This window comes from Giraffa tippelskirchi, chromosome 2 (assembly GCF_054371585.1).
Source record: "Giraffa tippelskirchi isolate mGirTip1 chromosome 2, T2T-mGirTip1v1.2.pri, whole genome shotgun sequence".
Lineage (NCBI taxonomy): Eukaryota > Metazoa > Chordata > Mammalia > Artiodactyla > Giraffidae > Giraffa > Giraffa tippelskirchi.
The window spans coordinates 98,266,307-98,282,502 of NC_137276.1; the positions used below are offsets into that span (position 1 = coordinate 98,266,307).

General features: G+C 36.8%; 1 protein-coding gene across 5 annotated transcripts in view; it reads right to left on the reverse strand.

Annotated features, from left to right (window-relative positions):
• The window catches only part of PPP2R3A (protein phosphatase 2 regulatory subunit B''alpha), a 220,578-nt gene that overhangs the window by 150,034 nt on the left and 54,348 nt on the right, over positions 1 to 16,196 (reverse strand). For 4 of the 5 annotated variants that reach the window (XM_081569678.1, XM_081569679.1, XM_081569681.1 and 1 more), the window contains one exon: positions 8,523 to 10,964. The exons of the other annotated variant lie outside the window; for it this stretch is intronic. In XM_081569678.1, the coding sequence (XP_081425804.1) occupies positions 8,523 to 10,499 (1,977 nt within the window). In that variant the 5' untranslated portion in view covers positions 10,500 to 10,964. The remainder of the gene's footprint in view (positions 1 to 8,522; positions 10,965 to 16,196) is intronic. 5 annotated transcript variants of the gene reach the window in all.

The following is a 16,196-nucleotide window of genomic DNA, read 5'->3' on the forward strand; positions in this document are numbered from 1 at the left end:
AATATGCCAGCAAATTTGGAAAACTCGGCAATGGCCACAGGACTGGAAAAGGTCAGTTTTCGTTCCAATCCCAAAGAAAGGCAATGCCAAAGAATGCTCAAACTACCGCACAATTGCACTCATCTCACACGCTAGCAAAGTAATGCTCAAAATTCTTCAAGCCAGGCTTCAATAGTATGTGAACTGTGAACTTCTAGATATTCAAGCTGGATTTAGAAAAGTCAGAGGAACCAGAGATCAAATTGCCAACATCCGTTGGATGATGGAAAAAGCAAGAGAGTTCTAGTAAAACATCTACTTCTGCTTTATTGACTGCGCCAAAGCCTTTGACTGTGTGGATCACAACCAACTGTGGAAAATTCTTCAACAGATGGGAATACCTGACTTGCCTCCTGAGAAATCTGTATGCAGGTCAAGAAGCAACAGTTAGAATTGGACATGCAACAACAGACTGGTTCCAAATCGGGAAAGGAGTGTGTCATGGCTGTATATTGTCACCCTGCTTATTTAACTTATATGCAGACTACATCATGCGAAATGGTGGGCTAGATGAAGCACAAGCTGGAATCAAGATTGCTGGGAGAAATATCAACAACTTCAGATACACACCGATAAAACCACCCTTATGGCTGAAAGTGAAGAAGAACTAAAGAGCCTCTTGATGAAAGTGAAAGAGGAAAGTGAAAAAGTTGGCTTAAAACTCACCATTCAGAAAACTAAGATCATGGTATCCAGTTGTATCACTTCATGGCAAATAGATGGGAAAAAAATGGAAACAGTGAGAGATTTTGATTTTTGGGGTTCCAAAATCACTGTAGATGGTGACTGCAGCCATGAAATTAAAAGACGCTTGCTCCTTGAAAGAAAAGCTATGACCAACCTAGACAGCATAATAAAAACCAGAGACATTACTTTGCTGACAAAGGTCCGTCTACTCAAAGCTATGGTTTTACCAGTAGTCATGTATGGATGTGAGAGTTCGACTATAAAGAAAGTTGAATGCCAAAGAATTGATTTGAACCATGGTGTTGGAGAAGACTCTTGAGAGTCTCTTGGACTGCTAGGAGATCCAACCTTTCAATCCTAAAGGAGATCAGTCCTGAATATTCATTGGAAGGACTGATGCTGAAGCTGAAACTCCAATATTTTGGCCACCTGATGTGAAGAACTGACTCATTGGAAAAGACCCTGATGCTGGGAAAGACTGAAGGCAGGAGGAGAAGGGGACAACAGAGGATGAGATAGTTGGATGGCATCACTGACTCGATGGACATGAGTTTGAGTTAGCTCTGGGAGTTGGTGATAGACAGGGAAGCGTGGCATGCGGTAGTCCACGGGGTTGCAAAGAGTCAAGACACAACTGAGCAACTGAACTGAAGTGGAGAAGATTAAGGTACATTTTTACGTCTTAGAACAGAATGGAAATGGTCCAAGCCAATGTGATAAATAAACCTCTATCCTTAGTACCATTAACACTATAATAACACTAACATTTAGGACTTTAAGTAAATTCACTGAATAAGACTAGGGTATCTGTATCCAAATGCTATTTCCTCCAGAGAAACTTCCCTGAATTTCACAAGCTGGGATCTCTCTCTCTCCATCCTCTGAACTCCTGTAGCATTTCGTCTCTCTCTCTCATGGGATCCCTTCTTTTCACTCTGCATCACAATAAATAGCTCATCTCTTCTACTAGGCTGTGGGCTCCACAAAGACTTATGATGTCTGATTCATCTTAATCCCCAACTGTGTGCTCTACACAGTACATGCTTAAGCTATTTAGAAACTATCATTTTTAAATCATTTTGGCAACCTCCATTTTACATAATAATGTATTAACTATGTTGAAATAAACTTCCAGGCTCATGATGGAGCCATTCCTGCCCAGGAACTCCTGACAAATCACCAAACCAAAATCTGGATAACTTATATGTCCCTGTATATGGTCCACTTGACCAAAAATATAGTATATTCAGTCAGCTAATCCCCAAGTGCCAAGCCAATTCTGGGCCTTCTCACCCCAAACAAGCTTGACTATGGAGCGCCAGCCATTCATATACTTTATTCTTTAATAATTTTTCAACAATTATAAAAGTGATCTTTACACCATTTTTGAAGTAGGTCCTGCTAAAGTTCACATCTGGCAATACTTTGACAACAGTTTTACTCTTAATAGTTTTTTTTAAAAAATTAGAGTTTTAATTTGAACTTTCTAATAATTTAGATACCTTTCCCCCTCAGTTAGTGAAATTTGTAAGGTTTCACTAGACTTAAGCATTACAGTATAGCTTAAAAAAAATCTTCCTAAAAAAAAAAAAAAAATCTTCCTTTTTGTTTAGCTTAAAATTTTCCTCTTTCATTGACAAGTCCTCCCACCCTGCCCTCCCCTCTTTCAATGGAGACAAGCAATAATGGAAACTTTTCCCAGGCTTTGTTTTCACTAAAATTAAGTAAAAGTAAATAATTTTCAGGGGAGGCTAGGGTTTATTATTTTAACCTGTGAATAATAACTAACAGGTTATTGTCCCATAAAGCTAAATAAAAGCAGACCAAAAATGACTGTAATATCATCTGCTAAAGGTAATAAAATGTGGAATTAAAACATCATTTATTATATGAACTTCCAAAGCAGTATATTTTTCTAAGTGTTTTTTAAAAAAATTTTATGTCCATGTCACACATGTAATTCACTCATTTGTTATTATGAAACCTTCTAAAACCTCAGCCACACCCCCTTTCTCTCCTCCACAAGCTGTTCTTATTTTTTTTTTAAACTGAAGTATAGTTGATTTACAATATTATATTAGTTTTAGGTGTACATTATAGTGATTTGATTTTTTTTATAGATTTTACTCCATTCAATTATTATAAAATATTGACTGCATTCCCTATGCTGTACAATATATCTTTGTAGTTTATTTTCCACCTAGTAGTTTGTACCGCTTAATGCCCTTCCCTATCCTGCCCTATGTCCCACCCCTCAACCTACTAGTAACCACTAGTTTGTCCACTATATCTGTGAGTCTATTTCTGTTTTGTTATATTCTTCTGTTTTAATTTTTAAGATTCTATATATAAGTGAAAACACACCGTTCTCTTTGTTCAACTCATTTCAGGCCTATCTGAGTAACGTTATTCCAGGACCTTCAGGGTTGTTTCCTGTCACTTGTTGACCAATTATATAGAACTTGACACAGTGAGAGAGTTCATGAGCAAAGAAAGGAAAAAAGAGCAGAGAATAAGACATGGGATGAAAAGGAATCTGTTTTAAGTGGAAAAGTCAGAGACAGGGAATGACTGGAGAGGAAAAGGGAGAAAGCTATGTAGATAAGAACCCATGATGAAGAATTCTGAAACTCTGGGCTTACTTATTTTTCTATTTCTATTTGACTATCTGACTGCCACATCGGCAGTTTTTGCTACTGATGTCTTTAAAAAAATATCACACCGAACCTTATCAAAAATCTGTTTTGATGATCTACACGAAATAATATCTAGACCAGGAAATTAGCAAACTGTTTCTATAAATGGGCAGACAGTAAGTATATTAGGCTTTAAGGTCTTTGTTACAACTACTCAACTTAGTAGACAGAGCACAAGAGCAGTCACAGTCCATACGGAAATGAAGGACTGTAGCTGTGCTACGATAAAACTATTTACAAACACAGATGGCAGGTCAGATTTGGCCCACGGGCCACAGGTTTCTGACCCCTGATTTTTTTAAGCTCTTTAAAGCTGATTTGTGTCTTTATTTTTAATTGGAGGATAATTGCTTTACAGTGTTGTGTTGGTTTCTGTCGTACAGCAGTGTGAATCAGCCATAAATACACATGTATACCCTCCCTCTTAAAACTGCCTCCCACCCACTGCCCCCAGGTTGTCACATAGCACCAGGGCTGAGCTCCCTGTGCTATATAGCAACTTCCCACTAGTTATCTATTTTACATATGGTAACATACACGTTTCAATGCTACTGTCTGAATTCATCCCACCCTCTCCTTACCCCACTTTGCCTATAAGCCTGTTCTCCATGTCTTCATCCCTATTCCTGCCCTGCAAATAGGTTCATCAGTACCATTTTTCTAGATTCCCTATATATGTGCTAATATACAATATTTGCTTTTCTCTTTCTGACTTACTTGACTCTGTATAATAGGCTCTAGGTTCATCCACCTCAGTTCAGCTGACTCAAATCTATTCCTTTTTATGGTTGAGTAATATTCCATTGTATATATGTACCACAACTTCATCTGTTCATCTGACCCCTGATTTAGACTGATATCCTCTGTACCAATCTCTCAACATCCTTCTAGTATTTTTTATTTGATTCCCTCTCCCAATACAGATTTGAAATGTATTTCTGGAAAACAAATACTGTTCCTCTTGAGAAATTATTTTGAAATACATATTAAAATATTAATGATATATAATATTGTCAATTAGATCTTGTCAGGGATAATCATCAATGTCAAATAAAAGCAATTCCTATATGTCCCTTACATAAGTCTTTTACTTGAAATGTTTTGAAAAACTGGAAAATTTTTGACTGTTCAAAATGTTAAAAAAATAAAAGTCTTAATTTAAAATTGATTATTCTTTAAAAAATTATTCTTAAAAAACTATACTGTGGGACTCCTGTGCTTTAAAATCTTCGTTAGCTAGCCAGTCCCTTAGAACAATCTCTTTTAAAAAAAAAAAAATTGTAGTTGCTGTATAATATGTTACAGGTATATGATACAGTGATCCACAATTTTTAAAGGTTATGCTTCATTTATAGTTATTATCAACTACTGGCTGTATTCCCTGTGTTGCATAATATGTCCTTGTAGCTTATTTTATACCTAGTAGTTTATACCTCTTACTCCCCTAAGCCTATATTGGACCCCACCCACTCCCCTGTCCCCACTGGCAACCACTAGTTTGTTCTCTGTATCTGTGAGTCTGCTGCTTTTTTGTGAAAGAAACACTTTAGCATAGCACACATGGTCATTCGTAAGTTGGCCCCAACCTACCTCTCTGATTTTATTTGCTTTTGAACTGTGGTGTTGGAGAAGACTCTTGAGAGTCCCTTGGACTACAAGAAGATCCAACCAGTCCATCCTTAAGGAAATCAGTCCTGAATATTCATTGGAAAGACTGATGCTTAGGCTGAAACTCCAATACTTTGGCTATCTGATGTGAAGGACTGACTCATTGGAAAAGACCCTGATGCTGGGGAAGATTGAAGGCAGGAGGAGAAAGGGACAACAGAGAATGAGATGGTTGGATGGCATCACCGACTTGATGGACATGAGCTTGAGTAAGCTCTGTGAGTTGCAGTGATGGACAGGGAAGCATGGCGTGCTTCAGTTCATGGGGTCACAAAGAGTCGGACACTACTGAGCGACTGAACTGAACTTTCTGTTCATTCTTTGTATACAAGAATAAAAACAAGACCAGGAGATAAAAACACTGACATTTCAGGAAATGGTTACTTCTAGAAGAGGAGAGAATACTGGGGAGTGGAACCCTTGGGATTTCAACTATATCTGAGGTGACTTTTTTAAAAACAATGGTGATATTAATGAAAATATTAAATAAAGATCTGAAGCAAAGCTACAGCAAAGCATTAAGATTTGATAAAGCAAAATGGTGAATAATAAAAATGCTTTTTCTGTCATTCACAATACTTTTCTATTTGTTTAAGACAGGGGTTGACAAACTACAATCTGGCCCACTGCCCATTTTTTAAGACTTGGAGCTAAGAATAGTTTTACATTATTGAAATGCTGTTTAAAAAAGAAAAAAACAAAAGACTGTATGACAGAAACTTGTGACCTGCAAAGACTATAATATTAACTATTTGGCCCTATATATAAAACATTTGCCAACTCCTGATTTTAAATATTTCATAAAAAGAAAAGATTTAAAAAATGAAGAGGTAAGGAGGCAACTGAGTCAAGGAAGGACGGTTTTGTTTTCTTACCTTAAGATCTTCCTGAAACATTTTATACTGCTTGTTTCTTTAAATTAGCTTTTCATGAATTATTTTTTCAACTTTTATGAAGAATAAATCTCATCAAAGTAATAAAAATTGTAACTATGTATGGCAGTAGATGGTAATAAGACTTAATTTGGATTATTTCAGTGTATACAAATATCAAGTTGTTGTACACCTGAAACTAATATGTCAATTATACCTCAATTAAAAAAAATGATGTACCTCTGTGGGGAAAAAAGAAATCTCATCAAATTTTATTCTATGAGGTTGGAACTCATAGAAAATGAATTCTATGAGGAACTCATTTAAAAGACCTATGGGAGAATTGTTTAATATGATTTTGATTTCAGTCAGTCCATACTTGTCAAAAAACTGGGGAGCTCATTTAGAGCCCAGTATGTCATTTTTAGGTAGCTGTACTTAGATTGGTGACCACTTATGAGCCGTCAGCCAGGGACACAGGAGAGATGCTGCATGGGATCTATTCTTGGCTTCAGGTTCACATTTTCTGCTTTCTGCAGTCCACCTCTTTTAGAAGAATTTGTTTTTTTTTTTTCCCCCACAGATGATAATGGGGCAAGAGGGCTAAACAAATTTCAAAACACTGTATTACAATAAGAGTTTCTGGCCATAGTAGTTGTGAAACATTGGAATATGTCATCAGAGAAGGTAGACTTTTTTTTTTAATGGGGAAAACAGATAACACATTTAAATATTTTAGTATGCCGCAGATCACAAGAACTGTTAGATCTTATGTTATTATCATTTTGGTTACTGTATAGGTATTTTCTTTATAAAATATTAAGCACATCGGTCTTGCCTATGTACATGAAAGGATTTTTAAAAAATTTTCTAATTAACTGACATAGTTTCTCCCCTTCAGCACTGACCCACGTTAATGAAAGAGTATTACCAACTGTAAATCAATGAGTGAAAAGACTCACAGAGATTTCACAGTAATGCTCAGTGGACAACTGAGGATCTTTTAGACCTAAATTATTTAATACTTTAAATATGTACTGTTTTAAACTTTAGCGTCACTGGTAACCAAAAATGTGTACAGGAGAACAACAGCCACAAAAAAATATGAGGTAAAAATTATTCATCTGATCATAATATGCATTTTTTCCTGTTCTAATGAAAATATTAATGTGAAAATAATAACTTGTTTTTTAACTGGGCCATATATAATATATATACATATATATATGCCATCTCTAATATCCATTTGTTTTTTTTTAATTTATTATATTAAAGATATACAAAATGGCATGACAAAATACTGGTGATTCATTACCAGATTAAATATTGCTGAGGCCCTGTGCACTCTTCCTCAGCTCTATCTCTCTTCCTTCTTCCGTGGATTAATCACTGTTCTCAACACTGTACCTGATGTATCCATGCATTTATTCATACTTTTTATACAATACAAATACCTCTAATAATTCCTATCATTATTTTACAACTAGTTTTGTTGACTTCGCTTCATGTCTGAATTCATACACGTTGACACATATAGTGTATTCACATGGTAGAGATAGAGCTCACCAAATATTCTCTGTGCTCCCATATGATTCTTAGACTTCAGGTTGGAATCACTGGGCTGTAAGCAGACGGGAATTGTGTCAAGAGTGGGACAAGGTGGTTAAAAGCTCCATTTGTTTCTTAGCCTTCTTCAGTGAACTCATAAGCCACATCTTCCAGATGGGGCAATGGGGCAGCTATAGGAACATGGAGCATCCATCAGTCTGGGTCCCTGCGCGAGGTGGAGCAGAGCCTCTTACCAACTGTGCTGGACATGTAAAATGAATAAGAATAATCCTATTGTGCTAAGACACATATACATACCTACAAATGAGCAGGTAACTTCCTTTCTGGGATTATTCAAAATTAATGCTATCAGTAGCAGGGTAAATTCAAAGCCTTCTGAAAATATTTCTACCTTGTAACTCTAGACTGACATTCATTCTCACTTGCATGATGAAGGATATTTCATATACTCTAATCTTTACCTTCTTTGAAGATCTACTGCACTAACAAAACTTTCAGAGATGTGCTTATATGTTCACATACTTTTTCTGGTATGTTAGTTTTGTTTCCCCAACTAGATTCTAAGTTCTACACAGGCTTGTAGTCCACAAAGGCATGCAGTGAAGAGCGGCTTACTGGTTGAGGATGGTGAAACTAATATTAAATAACTCTTTGTGTAAGGCACCTTGCTTGTGCTTCACCTGACTTATCTTGATCATTATTATTCCCATTATACAGATGAGGATATTAAGACTAAGTCACTTTCCTTTGGTCACAGAGCTAGGAAGAAGATAAAGGGTGTGGGGAAGGAAATTGAAAGCAGTCTGCTTAACTCTATAAAGACTTTGCTTTTTAGCTTTTTCCACTGAACTTAGTGAGACCATACCTAGTGTATGGTAGGAGCTTTAGTGGAACATAAAACGACTGACAAAATTTTTTTTGTTTCTAAATTTTGCAAACATTAGTACATTTCTTTGGAGACTTCTTGGGACTGAAGATTGTTAGGTCTTACCTTGATCACCTCTGGGGTCTGCTGAATCAAAACCACTGAGGTAGTGTCTTTGACTTTATCACCAACAGGACTTCTGCCGACTGATAAATTGGCCTGGGAGGAAGTTGTCAAGGTTTCTTGTAGAATTTGCATCATCTCTTTTTCTTGTGATAGGCTCCCTCTGCCCGATTTGCATTCAACCAATTCTTGAGCAAAATCTTCAATGCTTTCTAGAATCCGCAGTAAGAGAGCTCGATCTTCTTCCTCTATTTTGTGTCCATTGGTTTCAATAATCCTTGTTAGACAGGAAGGTGATACTTTTTCCGTGGGTGAAGAGACTTTAGATTTAGCCTCAAGATCTGAGAGCTGACTCTGACTATTTAGAGAGTTAGAGCTTTTACCTTTAGCAAGTGGCTCTCTTAGAGAGGTCTCCATCTTCTGTGAGAAAGATTCCAAGTCCATTAACAATTTATCTATCTCTTCCTGACTGTTAGAATTCATAAAATCTCTGTGGTTTCCCTCTTCAACTCTAGGAACTTTAGATTTAAGATCTTCTTCAGGTAGACTAACAACTGATTTCTCAAATATCTTACCAATTTCATTTTGCATTGAGGCAGGACATTTTTTAAGATGAGCACCATGGTCTGATAATTCTGCTCTATCTTCATTTACCTTTATCCACTCCTGAGAGGGTCCATTTTCTATCCTCTGTTCTTGATCTAATGCTTTCTTTCCATCTGACTCTTCTTCAATATATAGGGTTTCCATGAGATCACCAGAAGAAACATTTTCTAAAGGATTTACAGTTAGTGACTCTGATTGAAGCTGGACATCTTTAGTTCTGGGATCACTTATCTCTAAATTATATAAGGAATTTGTAGAGTTATTTGGAATGGGTTTTATAGTATCTGTTTTTCTAGAACTGTGCTGGTCACCTTGCAATTCTATAGTTTGAAACTGTCCAGAGTCAAGGGCTGAGAGCTGGACAACATCCTCATACTTAGGGGGCTGTTCAGTGCCAAATACTGGGGAAAAGGGAGTCAGTTGTAAACTAGGCATATTACTGACCAGTTCTGTTAAATCTATAGCCTCATTATTCCCAGATTGCATGAATTCAAATGGTAGCTTTTTCAGGTAGGATGCTAACCTGGTCATTACATTCATATAGACAGTTTCAGAGCTAGAAATTGCATCATTACCATTTCCTTCATTGATGCTACTCCCTGTCTTTTTCTTTATACACTGTTTTATGATGTCTGTGCATTTTTTCAAATCCTCAGAGCATTTTAGCAAGATGTCTAAGCACATCTTTATGTCTGTACCAGAAGAAAAATTATCTATTTTATGTTTTTCTAAAATCTGAGTAACCAGATCTTCTTCAGAGAAGTTGTGAAGAAACACTGAAGTCAGGTTTGTATCGAGTGAGTTTCTATGGGATAAAGATTTTTCCTCAACTGAGGAACTCCGGAGTAAACCAAAGGATGGAGAGTTCCCATCATGGTTATAATGGCCACAGAGCAAGTCAAAATCAACTGACCTCCTGTTGAATGAGTCAGATTTAACTTTTCTTCCCTTTTTGTAAGCGGCATGGTTAGAGTTTTTGAGTTTCTCAAGAGAAAATTCTTTTATTTTCCCACTGGCAAAACTGATTGCTTCTCCTGCAATGTCCTTTAAATTACAGGTACTCTGAAATGTAGATCCTTTCCTGACCTTGGGTATGCCTGTGAGGGCTTGATGGGGATAGTCACCTTCAGCGGAGGAAAACCCATTTTCATGGGGTAGAAACAGAGAGTCCAGATCTGTATCTTTGAACTGAGACACAGGGATGTGTAAGAGGTCTGCACAAACACTATGATGTATCACAATGCAGTCAACGCCAGGTGTGAAGGTGTGGCAGGTTCCAGTGCAATAATGTATCGCTTGCTCAAAACGCCGGTCTATTACCACACTGCTGTAGTGGTTCACAGTACTAACCACAAGTCTGTAAGCTGCTGCCATAATATCAAATCCACTGGGTGGTAGGATGTAGAATTCTCCAGAACTTGTTTCAAGTAAATTCTCCTAAATGACACTCAGCTAAAAATATATTTGACTGACAATGTTCAGTGGTTTCTTGCAAATATAATGACCTTTCCCGCAAAGGGAAATCATCAAAATTTGAGGTTTGGTAACTGTCAGATACAGTAGCTGTTGCACATGCGTGCTTGTATCAGAAAGTCTAATAATTTAATAATTGTGCTTTCTAGTTTCATTTAGTAATATAATACTATAGGATTATTTTTAGGAATAAATTTTAAGAAGAATAAAGAATATTCTCTTTTAGTTCTTCAGCAGTTCTATGATGCAGACATTTATGGTCATAAATGTACTGTCATAAATCTCAGATGGTAGTATAGAAGTACTGTGATAACTGAGTCCTCCAAAGGCTTAAATGATCCATTTTTTTGTGAATGACAGGAAAACCTATAATGAAAAAAGAAAATAATTTAAAGGAAATACAATCTCTTAATACTGACAGAATCTTTTATTTCCTCTTCTTTTGTATCCCACATGCAGTTAATCATCTTTTTCTTTGCCACATCACTGATGGCTTATCTTTGATTCAAGTTTTTGCTTCATTACACCTTACACTCCTTATTATCTAAAGCAGTATTACCAGCTTTCCTGGGGACTCGGTGATAAAGAATCCGCTTGCTAATGCATGAGATGCGGGTTTGATTTCTGAGTCGGGAAGATCCCCTGGAGGAGGAAATGGCAACCCCCACCAGAATTCTTACCTGGAAAATCCCAAGAACAGAGAGCCTGCTGGGCTACAGTCCACGGGGTCACAGAACAGTCAGATGTGACTTAGTAACTTAGCTACAGTAACAGTATCACCTCAACTCTGCCTTGTTACAACTGCCTCTCAGTTGGCATTTCTAATCCCACCCTCCTTGCTTCCTAACATGACACTGACTAGCTTTGATATAGAGAGCTTTCTCACCTCTCACAAGATCAAGAATTCACACTACTGATCTCTAACATGCATCATGGCAGGTCTAGCTTCCTTGACTCATTTTCAACAATTATTCCCATCCACACATAAGCTTATTTTCTGCTACTGTCCTGCATCAACATTTTGCTTCCATCAACCTAGATGTCTTAAAGATGGCTGACACACAGTGCTTGTTCTTGATTGTACAACTTCCTCTACACTTGGAAATTATTCCCTTACCTTTATCTCTTTTCTTACTCTTTCTGAGAGTGAAAAACAACCTTTACTACTGATCTTGATCTCATCCTCTCAGACCTTGCCACATGCAGATCTCCCTCTCTTGTCATCAATGGATAGAATTTAATCATTCTCTTTTTTTTTTTAAAAAAAAAAGGGCACTTAAACCATGCTATAAATTGCTGTCCAAAAAGGTTCAATCCACTGCTGCCTAGTAGTCCTATCCATTATTGAAAGTGGGGGGAGGGGGTACTGAATTCTCCAAATATTATTGTTGAGCTTTCTATTTCTCCCTTAATTTGTTTTGCTTTCTGTATTTTGATATTCTGTTGTTAGATACGTATGTTTCTAACTGTTATATCTGCCAGATGGAGGGACACAAACTATTATAAAATGTGTATAATTGACTCACTTTGCTGTACAGCAGAAACTAACACAGCACTATAAACTGATTATCCTCTAATAAAAATTAATGAAAAATAATAAGAGAAAAAACATTAAAAAACAAAACAAAATAAAAAGGTTCAGTCAATGTTCTGACTTAATCAATAAATACTGAGTGCTTACTGTGTGACAGGCACCTGCTAAGTGCTAGAGATAGAGCAGTGAATAAAGTCCCTGTCCTGAATGAACTGACAATCTAGCTGGAAAAAGAAAAACAACATGTAAGTAAACATAACTTAGATGGTGATATGTGCAATAGAGAAAGATGAAACACAGCAAGGGTTTAGAAAGGATGAGAAGGTGCTGTGTTACAAAGGGCAGTCAGGGAAGACCTCACTGATATCTGAACAGAGATCTGAAAGAAGAGAGGGAGCAGGTTGAGGAGGTATTTGGGGTTAAATCATATTGGGAAGAATAACCAAAAGTAAAAAGGCTCTGCGGTATGAGCATGGTTGACTTACTAAAAGAATGACAAGGAGGCTAAAGTGACTGGAGTAGAGAAAGCAAGGTGGTAGGCAGTGTGGGAGAAGAGGCCAGAAAGGAAAGGTGGGAGTCTAAATCATGCAGAGCCTGTAGACTATTATGATATAAATTTGGCTTCACTGTGAGTGAGCTGGGAAACAACTGATGTCTACTAAGCAGAGGAATGACATGATCAGACTTGCATTTTTAAATTGGTAATTTTGGCTTCTGTGTTCAGAGGAGACTGTAGAGGAGCAAGACAGAAAATAAGGAAACAAGGTAGGGGCTATATTAGTAAATGAGGCAAGAAGGCTGGGGGGCTTGAACCAGGAGAGGCACAGTGAAAGTGAAAGTCACTCAGTCGTGTCTGACTCTTTGCAACCCCATGGCCTATACAGTCCATGGACTTCTCCAGGCCAGAATACTGGAGTGGGTAGCCTTCCCCTTCTCCAGGGGATCTTAAACGCTGAATATATTTCAAAGGTAGAGCCAATATAACTTGTTGAATGATCAGAGTGTGCAATTCTACTGCATCAAGAAAGGTGGACTAAGACAATGACAGGTAGGACATGACGACAGCAGAGAAAGAGAGCATCAGTTTAACAATACCAAGAATTGCACTTGTATTTTAACAATAAAAACAGTTACCCACTTAATAATGAGAAACAGAACTTGACTGTTTTCATTGTTATTTCTTCAATCCTAGAAAATTCTGTTTAGTTTGCTTATTTGTTATATTTCTTCTTTGGTAAAGTTTCTATTCAAATCCTTTGCTTATTTCTGTATTTGAGACAGTGAAATCAGATATGGTTAATAGTTAATACAATTAATTCATGAAGAACCCTTTGTTTTATTGAATTCTTATACTGTTTAGGATATATTTCTTGGCTCTTTAGATTCAACGATTATTACTCTGTTTTTATGTCAATCCTATACTATCATAATTACTGTCATCTTATTAAGTTTTACTACCTGACTTTTTCCCTCATATTTTGAATTATGATTCCTTTTTATGTTCCAATATTCTTTGATGGTCTTCCAGATGAATTCCTGCATTGTCAGGTTTTAAGAAAAATCTGACAGGAATTTGATTATAATTACAGTAAACTTATGAATTATTTTGAAGGAACACTGATATCACTATAATATTCAGATTTTCCTTCCACAAACATATTAATTCCAACACTCCTTTCTTTTTTTCTTTGTGGTTTTTCTTCAGTGTTTCACCCCCATTCTTTTCCTTCAGTGTCTCAACTTTGTTGCTATGTGAATGGATCTTGAGCCATTGTTTTGTCCTCTACTTCCTTGCCTTCAAATCCAAGATGGTGGCTCATATAAAACTATAAAGCTGAATATCATGCAGGTTGGCTGAAGCTCAAGTATAAAGAAGATCCATAGTAAAGGGAGTGAGTGAAAGTCACTCAATCGTGTCCGACTCTTTGTGACCCCATGGACTATAATTTGTGACCCCATGGGATTCTCCAGGCCAGAACACTGGAGTGGGTAGCTTTTTCCTTCTCCAGGGGATCTTCCCAACCCAGGAATCGAACCCAGGTCTCCCGCATTGCAGGCAGATTCTTTACCAGCTGAGCCACAAGGGAGTACCTACCCAATAATTCTTAAGTGAAAATACAAACGTGCCAAAGAGGAATAAGTGTTATGGGGCAAAAGACTAGAATGCAGCAATGGAAGAAAATACATTTTTAAAATAAGTACATCCAGGAGACAGGGAAGAAACAGCACCAAACACAAAAAACTATGAGCCTTTTCAGAAAATCATGATTTTGAAGGAGTTTTTGGGTAAGGATAAAAAAGAAGGAAAATCAAAGGACACCATCAAGAAAGAATATTAGGATAACTGTATGAGAGCTATTAAGACTATATCGTTTTAGTTTGTTTTGGCCATGCTATATGGCATGCAGGATTTTAGTTCCCTGACCAGGGATAGAACTTGTGCCCCCTGCAGTGGGAGCATGGGGTCCTAATCATTGGATCTCCAGGGAAGTCCCAGGACTATATCTTAATATGGGTGATAAAAGTGGTCCTGAAGCAAAATACAGAACTGTTAGACAATTTAAATATCCAGATTAAGTTGGATATTTAAATATTAAATTTAAACTATTAAACTATTAAAACAGTTGTCAGATAAATTCCTAAACTGACGTAAGACTCTTTTATTTCTCTGAAATTTGAGAAACTAAAGAGAAATCTTTCTCTAGGTTTGAAAATGAGCAAAACAACCAGTTAATAAGGTAACATGACAGAAAATACAAGAAAGTATTGTGATGTTAGAATTTGAAGTAATCAAGGGAGAGAATACTGGCCAGAGTCAGACATAATGCTTTTAGCCAGTGTTGCCTAATAAAACTTTCTGCATTGATGGAAACATCCCATGTCTGCCATGATATGGCTGCCATCTGCTACATGTGGCTATTGAGTACTTTAAACATGGCTACTGTAACTGAAGCACTGAACTTTAATTTTATTTAGTTAAACATTTAAAATTTTGAAATTATTTTAGACTCACAGAAAAGTTACAAAAATACACAGAGTTCCTGTGTACCCTTCCCCCAGTTTCCTCCAACGGTAACATCCTATATCATCACACCACAAGGATCAAAAGCAGGAAACTGACTATTAACAGACCTTATTTAGATTTCACCAGTTTTATATGACTCACTCCTTCCTTTTCTTTACTTCCTCCCTTCCTTTTACAGTAAGTACCACCACAATCAGGATACAGAACTACCCTTTCACTCTTCAGAATCCCTCACACTACTCTTTTGTAGTCATACAGTAAACAGACCACTAAACTGTTCTGCATCATTACGATTCTGTCATTTCAAGAACATTTATGTAAGGCACACAGTGTTTAAGCTTTTTGATTGGTTTCTCTCACTGAACTCAATGATTTTGAGAGTCATGCACTTTACTGAACATTTCAACAGTTCATTCCTTTTTATTGCTGAGTCTATTGATTGTATGGATATACCACAATTTGTTTGCCCATTCACCTATTTAAGGATGTTTATGTTGTTTGCAGTTTGGGTTATTACAAATAAAGCTGCTGTTTTTGTGTAAACATGGTTTTCATTTCTCTATGGTAAATAACCACAGGTTATTTACAAGTCTGATGGTTAGGTTGAATGTTAAGCATATTTTTGTAAGAAACTGCCAAACTATTTACCAGAGTGGCTATACCATTTTACATTCCCACCAGTAATGTATGAGAGAGATGGCTGATTCCACATCCTCTTCAACATTTGTGATTGCCAGTATTTTCTACTTTAGCCATTCTAATAGTGTGCTGTATTACTTCAATGGAGCTTTAACCTACATCTCCCTTCTAGCTAATGATGTTGAACATCTTATCCTGTGCTACTGACCAGCCCCATATGTCCCTAGAGAAGCACTGTTTAAATATTTTGCCTATTGTTATTAATTCCAAATAATTTCTTTGAAAGCCATATGTGGTTAGAGGCCACCATATTATCCAGTATAGTTCCAGTTAGTAGGAAGGCAGCTTTCAGAAATTCTGAGACTTTAAAAGAAAATATGAAGGAAAAAAGAGAAGATAA